The sequence below is a fragment of the Oppia nitens genome, unplaced genomic scaffold, assembly GCF_028296485.1.
Source record: "Oppia nitens isolate AA-2021 unplaced genomic scaffold, nextdenovo-longstitch-racon4-pilon3 scaffold5_pilon_pilon_pilon, whole genome shotgun sequence".
NCBI lineage: Eukaryota > Metazoa > Arthropoda > Arachnida > Sarcoptiformes > Oppiidae > Oppia > Oppia nitens.
Genome location: NW_026533243.1, coordinates 6,736,204 through 6,744,669, shown reverse-complemented (window position 1 = coordinate 6,744,669; position 8,466 = coordinate 6,736,204). Strand labels below are relative to the sequence as shown.

The following is an 8,466-nucleotide window of genomic DNA, read 5'->3' as shown; positions in this document are numbered from 1 at the left end:
TCGATTCCCCGGATTAATATCTTTAACCGCAAAAAAAATATGTGTTTCACATATTTTGATGTCTCTAATTATAACCTACACAAACACAGTACTTGTTTATGTCATTTTCATCATTCAATATAATTTATAATAATTATAGTACAGTACAGTGAACATTTTTGGAATCAACTCGGCATAAAAAATAATAATTCCTTTCAAATACAACGTTACATAATTATAATATAGGAGCCTTTAATAACAAATGTACACTAAATAAATTTTTTTTAAATAACCAATTAATTCATAATTTTTATATAATAATTTTTACGATTTATTTACAATAAATAATTGAAATTACTGTATATTTAATGGTTATATTTTTAAATAGAAAATATTGAACATAATGAACATAAATGTTAATTTTTAAATGAAAATATATATTAATAAATGAATGATTTTGAAGACAATAATTTAGATGAGATCCAGAAAGAGCTCGGATATTGTTTCCTTCCATTGCATATCAGTGGTCACATCAATGCTATTGTCAGACAAAACAATATGTGAATTGTCCGACTCATAGCCAGAATCGCTTTGAGAGGACATCGGACTCACGGGTTTGGTGTTTAGCTTCAAGTATTGAGAGAATTCAAAGTCTGTATAGTCGTCTTGAGTGCTGACATCCGACACTGGGATTGGGATATCGTTTGACTCAATTGGTTCTCCTGTTTGACAGTTTTCTCCATTGTCTGAGATTGTAATTTCAGAGTCGAGTAAATCTTGTGAACATTGCTGAAGGAATTGAAGCACTGAATCAGATTCAGAACCGTTAACCAAGAGATGAATGGCATCATCGAGTGAGACACAGCTTTCAGATCTGTTTTGGTGGCAATCGTCGCGAGTTTCTGCGGCTGAGAAACATTAATGAGTTCTGCGGACTCAACGTTACAATCGCTTTCCTCTACAGATTTGACGCACTGTTGGCTCATCTCTGATAACCTTTCCTTTAGTTCTCTGTTCTCTATTTCCAAAGCTTCATGTCTTGCAATCAACTCTTCATTTGTGTTCAAAAGGATTTGTTTCTATTAATCATAAAAAGTATAATAATTACATATAATTGTATTGTTTTTAATTTATATTATTAAATAAGACATACTTCTCGAGTAAGACATTCAACTTTATCGTACAAATCACACATTTTAGATTTTTTCCGATCTCTGGCCAACTGTGCGGCCGCTCTGTTGTGAAATTTCCTATCGATAAAAATCACAATAAATTAGATATATTTGGCACCAAATAGTTAATCAAATCAAACCTTCTTTTAATTTTCTCATCGATGGTCAAGTGGTCCAACTGTTACAAATGCGGTTCAATATGTCCGCCCTCACAAGTTATTAAATATCTCCATCTTTTAATCATATTTTCTCTAATATTTTCCAACATTTGTGAATTAATAAATGTAAAAGCAAACTCGATTTCTTGTTTTAATTCTTCAATATTTTCAAAAATTTTTTTTGAGACAATGCCATGAATGATGCCCCAAATACTAAAATCCATGGGCGTGACATCAGGTGATCTTGCGGGCCATTCACCAAATCCAGCTGCTGACCCGCCGCGACCAATCCATCGTTTCGGAAGCTTTTCATTTAGCCACTCCCGCGATATAATGCTAAAATGTGGGCTCGCTCCGTCAAGTAAAAATATAACTTCGTCGCTGTCGGGTTGGTTGTTGATAACTGGCCAAACCTCCTCTTCAAGCATTTTAGTAAATGAAGCCCCAGAGACATTTCCATCAAAAAAAAATGGTCCAAGTATTCGATGTCCCCAAATACCACCGAGAACCATTACTTTTTTTGCTGTTTGATAATTTAATTCTCTATTAAACAGAGGTTTACTTCCATATGGCGCATAAAGTCGGTAATTTTGTCTATTTGGTCTTTCATTTATTTTGAATTCCTTCTCATCCCAGATAGCTAATTTCAATGGGAATGTGACATCTTCTTCATATTCACATAACATTAAATTCGCAAAGTCAAGTCGTCTATTTTTATCGATTTCATTAATAGGCTGAATAGTTTGCAACTTGTATGGATGCATATGGGCTTCTTTAAGTATTTTTCTTACTGAATCAGGAGATATTCCAAGTTTTTTTGATACTTTTAATGGCGGTTGTATCGGGTTTTGTTTGTATTCATTCAATATTTTTTCTTTCATTTCAGGTGTATTTACTGTTGGAATGCGTTCAGTCTTTTTATTTTCAACACTTCCCCGATTTTCAAAAGATTTAACATATCTCAAAATATCACTATAATTTGGATGACTTTCTAGACTTGAATTTAGTTCTTTAAATTTCATTGCTGCCTTGCGCGCACTATTCAATTGATAATATATTTTTACACATTCTGATCTGATTTTCAATGAATATGTTGTTTTGATTTGTTTAGGAGTCATATTTTCAATATCTTCATTGTCTTCAATATCTTCATTGTCTTCATTGTCTTCAATATCTTCATTGTCTTCATTGTCTTCATTGTCTTCATTGTCTTCATTGTCTTCATTGTCTTTATTGTCTTCATCTTCAACTGCTGTTATAGTTGTTGTTAATTTTCGTTTAATTGATGCTTTCGGTGGGTTACTGTCTATAAGTACGGCACATAGTCTTTCAGCGTCTGCTTTGCTGATAAGGTCACAGCTTGACGATGATTCCAAAATGATTTGTTCCGATTTGAGTATTTCCAACTGATCCGGTGTACAACGCGAACAAAATATCTTCAGTTTATCGAATACGTTAGATATCTGTTGTAGACTGAAGTCTCGTAAAACAGTATTTAATATTTCAATTAAACAAAATTGTTCGTTTCCGCCAACAATAAAACGATATGATATGGTTTTTTAATACAGATTTAAATCTGTTATCATTCTTAGTGATCTTTGCAGATGAAATCACAGGCGATGGTTCATTATCTTCATCGACGAGTTCGTCGGATTCCAATTTAATTCGTTTTACTTCGACATCTTTGGGCTCCATTTTGATGATTGATTTTTTGTATTCATTCATACAAATATTAATCTCCGATTGAGAGACGTCTAAATCTATTAACAATTGAATAATTTGTGTCTGAAATGTCGACGATGCCCAAGACATGGGATGTTTTAATAGTCTCAATAGTTGAAGTTTTAATTGTTTGCGAACTGAATTGACTTGAGATTTGGCGGACTTGTCAAAAGTTAGCGGAAGATTGGCGTGAAGTGCTTCCATTGCTTGTATCACATTTGCCATAAACAGTTGCGATCGTTGTTTAGAAATCAGTGTCAATGTCTGCATTGTTGACATTAAGTTAACACTAGATATATGAGGTGATCCGTGAAATATAATCAACTGTTCAAACACTTGTTTGGCCTCTTCTTGAAGTGCGTCCAAATCGATCAATTGATTCGAAGACATTGAGTCCAAATTAAAGTCATCGCCAGTAGTGAACTGGTCTTTACGTGTCTGACAAATGACAATCATTTCCATGAATTTGATGACTTGTGCTATGATTCCATAGTTGTTTGTATTAACTAACAATCCAAACATATGATCTTTTATTTGAAGCCATTTCTCATAAACTGATTCAACCATTTCATTGATCTTTCCTTTGCAAATCCATTTAAGAAACTCTTTATACAACTGTGTGGCCGTCTGTATGGCTGTTATGATGACATTAAAGCTATCGTCTGCTAACATAACCTTTAAATTCATAATAACTTTTGGGAAGTACTCGGGATTCTTCTTACAGACGCTCTCTATAAAGCCGATCACAAATCGTCTGACATTTACGTTTCTGTCGTTTTGAAAGCCAAGAATTTCGTCCAAGAAGTTGTCCAACAAATCGTTATGTAAAACCAATTCCTGAACTTTCGTCAATTTTGACAACTTTTTGTTGTTATCATCTGTAATCATCAAATCGTTCAACATATTTATCACCTAAAATAACAATTGGAAAATATGGTAAATCATTTGATATTATTTTTAAAAATATTTTTTAAAATTTACCTTATTTTTTATTTGACACTCATTTACATGTTCAGATGAATCTCTTATTATTTTTTTATTACTTTTCGATGACTTTAATGACTTAAAACGTTTCGATTCTTTAGTTGACTCGTCCGAAGACTTAGAGCTCTTTGTTTGCGATTTTGAGTCATTAACTGATGAATTAGACATTTGAATTGTATTTAATGTCGATAATGCAGACAATGAGTTGGACGATGAATGATCCGACGGTATGTGTTGAGAGTGTAATCCTTGTAACTGCGGGTTCGGCCAATCGGGACCATTCAAACTGGTCGTAGCGCTCGCCTGAGAGCTCTTTAACACTTTCTTGAGCCGTTGTGTGTAAATCACAGGCGTTGGTGAATGGCTTTAGGATGGCTGTCGGGCCACTCGTTGGTAGTGACCTGTCGTATGTGGTATTGAGTGAGTCGTTGTTGCCGTCGAAGTTGAAGGTAATGACAAAGGATATGGAGACGAACGATGCCTCGTTTGTGATGATAACTCTTTCATTTTCAATTGATGATCTGTTGAATTGTTAGTTGAGATGAGTTGATAAATACATAATTATTAGTTACCTATTGTTTTATCGACTATTATATTTTTACAATTTTTTTTATTTATTTTTTCGCGAATGACAAATACTTTGTCGGCCAAAGAAATAAGTGTCTTTTGTTGGACTAATAATTTTTCACAAATGCACTCTTTGTTTGTTTTGATATGTGTCGTAAACTCTTGTATTTGTTTTGAATAAGTATTCATTTGTTGATCAAAGTTGTTAATTGTTTCTATCAAGTGGTCACTGACCGTCTTCGAGGCGATACTTGGGTTTCCGCCCATACCGTGAAATGTTGTCATCTGTTGTGTTGATGTTTGTGATGTCGCTGTCGGAGCACTGGTCAGCGTTAAAGTTAATGTCGGTGTTGTTCCCAATGGATTCACTCCAGTTTTGGCCAAACTTGAGGACAACAAAGAGTTTAATGCATTTGTATTCAATGAGAAAGGAGTTGTTGTTAATGAAGTGTTAAAAGACGGAAGTGTTGACTGAGATGTTGTGGTCAACGGACCAAAGGTGAGGTTCGATAGCGTCGATGTTGTGCCCATAGTGGGCGTCGAATCGAAATTGAATTGAGTGGTCATTGCGGTCACCAATTGTGTAAAAGTAAAAAACAAATCAAATAGTTTTTTTATTTTTCATAACATTGAAAACATGCTTTCAAATTACATAAACTAATACTTATATTATTTTTTATATTTGTTGTCATAGTTACACAATACAATTACATAATACAATATAATTCATATTAAAAAGCCCCGAGTCTTCGCTAGCTCATAAGGACTGTACATAATAGCGTATAATAGTGTATAATAGCGCCATCGGTTGCTTCATATGCCTATAAAAAATCATTTATAATTATACAATACTTATACTTTATTTTTGAATTTAAAAAATCAATTAACAATTTTAAATATAAGAAGTATTATAAAAAAGCATTTAATGAAAAACTTAAAAACCTCTATCTAGAGGTTAAAAATATTTTAATTTTTGTAAAAATGATACAATATTTTAAGTAATACTTTATATTGTTTTTTACATGCAATAACTAAAATATCTTTAACCCTTATATTTGAATTTAACTTAGATAACAAAATAATATATTAATATTATATTTGTTAACGTACAAGRTTTTAATTGATAAAATTTATGGTTATCTTAATATTTAAATAAATTATTTAGCTATTGTAATGTTAATACTGTACAGTATATAGTATAAAAATAAAAAAAATATTATTCTGATAATTTAGAATAATAAATATTTTATAATCATTTTTACTGTAATATATTATTTTTAAAAATCTAATAGTAAATAATAATAATATATATATATATATATTTAAACTCATTAAAACTATTATATATATATGTAATATTAAAAATAAATAAAAATTTAAATAATTTATTTTTATAAAAATTCTGTTATATACAGTATATATATTGTATTATATACTGTAGATATGATATTCATTTCTTAAATTTCTTAAAAATAATTTTTGCTAACATAATAAATATTAAACATATAGTTAATATAAAATGATTAATTATTACACATCAATAATATTTGAAAATTCGTAAAATTTCTATCGCTGTAAAAAAACATTAATATTCGGCACTAATTTATTATTTTATTATAAATTTTTATACAATGTATTATATATTTAATTATATTATTTTTAAGTATTAAAAACATACCTGTTTATGAATTGTATAAAATATTGTTCAATATTAAATATGTATATATTATATTAATGCAAATGTTATAATAATGATAAYTTAACTTAATTGCKATACCGGTATTTTAGTTATCTTTAATAATTTTTATCGATTCATTTATTTAATAATAATATATTCAATATTCATATTGATTATTAATATCAATAATTATCAATGATTATCAATAATTAATTATTGTTTTTTCTTACTGTAATTATTTTTCTAAAATGTAAATATTCTAGTATTTTTAACATTACTGAATATCTCTCAAATTACAATATTTTTTTATTGAAAATAATAATAATTTTTTTGAATTGTTTATAAATTATTATTGTAAAGAAAGTTTTAATTTTTGAATAAAGTAGAAAATAATTCACTCTAATTTTATATTAAATTATTTATTATGTATATAGATTAGTTTAATATTATATTTTATATATTTATGACATTATTTTTAATGAATAAAATAATGTATCCAATAATTTATCATCGTAATATATTAACAGTATAATATAAAATATACTGTAAAAGCATAATATAAAAAATGGGTCATTTTTTGTATCTAGAAAACCATGATTTATTTTTATGTTTTAATTAATACAATATTTAGGAGTTAGTATTTTTTTATAATATATCATGATACTATATTAAATCTACATTTACCATAAATATACATTATATATATATATGATATTACTGCTAATTATAAGTTATTTATAAATGAAAAACAATTAAAAAGTATACATTCATTTTATAAAACAATAGCTTCACAAAAAGGCATTGAATTGCAAATAATTTATTATTAATTAAATTATAATAATTAATATTGTATTCAATAAATTAAACTTTTGTTTATAACAACTGTTTCAATAATTATTATAATCATAGCTCATTATATTAAATTATAGCAATAAATATTTAAAAATATAATTTATAGAATAAAAATGACGTACAAATAAGCTAGTACAAATTACTAATTAATTAATTTAGTAATTCCACTCATAGTTATAAATAGATATGAAATTTTATTAATATTTAAAATAATTTATTAAAATTTATGTGTAATGAGTGAAATTGAAATACAGAGTCTGTATAATATATATATACAGTATTTATATAAGTGTTAGTAAGGAGTAGGGGGTAAAACCAAATGACCCCTAAGATCGAGATTTTGGGATTTGACCCCATACTTTGTCGCTTATTATCGAAAAGAAATGACCCCTAAAATAAAGTTAGTAAAACAATATATACTGTTATTTATAATATGAAATAAAGTTTTTATTAATAATTTTTTTAAAATTTTAGTTGAAAATTAGATATTGAAAAAATTTCCGTTTAAAAATGCAATAAAAGTCTACACCGACTCTACATTCCCCAAGAWTTTTCGAGATTTTTGTAATTTGACCCCTTTTAGAMCCCCCTAAAATCTAAAACTTTGCTTAACCATGATATACAGGTATATATAATTTATATATACATTACTATAATTTACTTCATAGTATAGATTGTTCATAAAAACCCAATAGTTTACTGTAAACCTTGTTTCGTAATTATTTACACTAAATTTACTTAATTAAAGTAAACTACAATTTAATATCAAAATTAATTATTATAATTGATTTTTAATAATATATTCAAATAGTATATTATGTAAGAATCTGTTGCCGTTTGTATTAATATTATTATTATTTAACTGACTAATGACTACTGTTTTTAAATTATAATTTTTAAATAAATTTATTTATAATTAATGTCTTTAAAAAAGTTTATATTATAAAATGTCTAAAAAATTATGTATAATTAGACTAAATTAACTTTTGGTCGCCTAATCTAAAAGTCGTTTTTTTCAACAATGGGTCCTAAAAAACATTATGTATTAAAAATAAAAGTGCGGAAACACATAAAACCTTATATTATTTTTTAAAAACTATAAATGATATAACTATATTTTGCAATGTTAATTATTATTATTTTTTAATAAAAAAAAGTGTCATGATCATTTTTATTGATCACCTCAAACAACATGAAAAAAAATGTAAAATAATATTACAGTTTAATAGTGTCCTTGAAGTGTGCAAATTGTGTGTCTGTGACGTACTTTATGTACAGTACTATCCAATAGCCAGCGTTGACAGTAATACTAAAAATAATACATTAATATTAAAGACAATTGTATTGGAATTGT

General features: G+C 27.7%; 1 protein-coding gene across 1 annotated transcript; it reads right to left on the bottom strand.

Moving 5' to 3' along the window:
* Positions 1-475: 475 nt before the first annotated feature.
* On the bottom strand, positions 476-1,202 carry LOC128961373 (uncharacterized). Its single transcript, XM_054307604.1, has 2 exons — positions 1,133-1,202; positions 476-1,058 (listed from the first exon to the last, which is right to left on the bottom strand). Exons 1-2 carry the CDS (start codon positions 1,172-1,174, stop codon positions 609-611), a joined length of 492 nt encoding a protein of 163 aa, XP_054163579.1. The 5' UTR covers positions 1,175-1,202; the 3' UTR covers positions 476-608.
* Positions 1,203-8,466: the final 7,264 nt, after the last annotated feature.

What these genes read in the sequence shown, in the direction of transcription:
- LOC128961373 (XM_054307604.1), bottom strand. Translation starts at nt 1,174, where the DNA reads ATGTGTGATTTGTACGATAAAGTTGAATGTCTTACTCGAGAA. An exon ending in TTGAATGTCTTACTCGAGAA is followed by an intron (nt 1,059 to 1,132) that starts GTATGTCTTATT and finishes TATGATTAATAG; the next exon opens with AAACAAATCCTTTTGAACAC.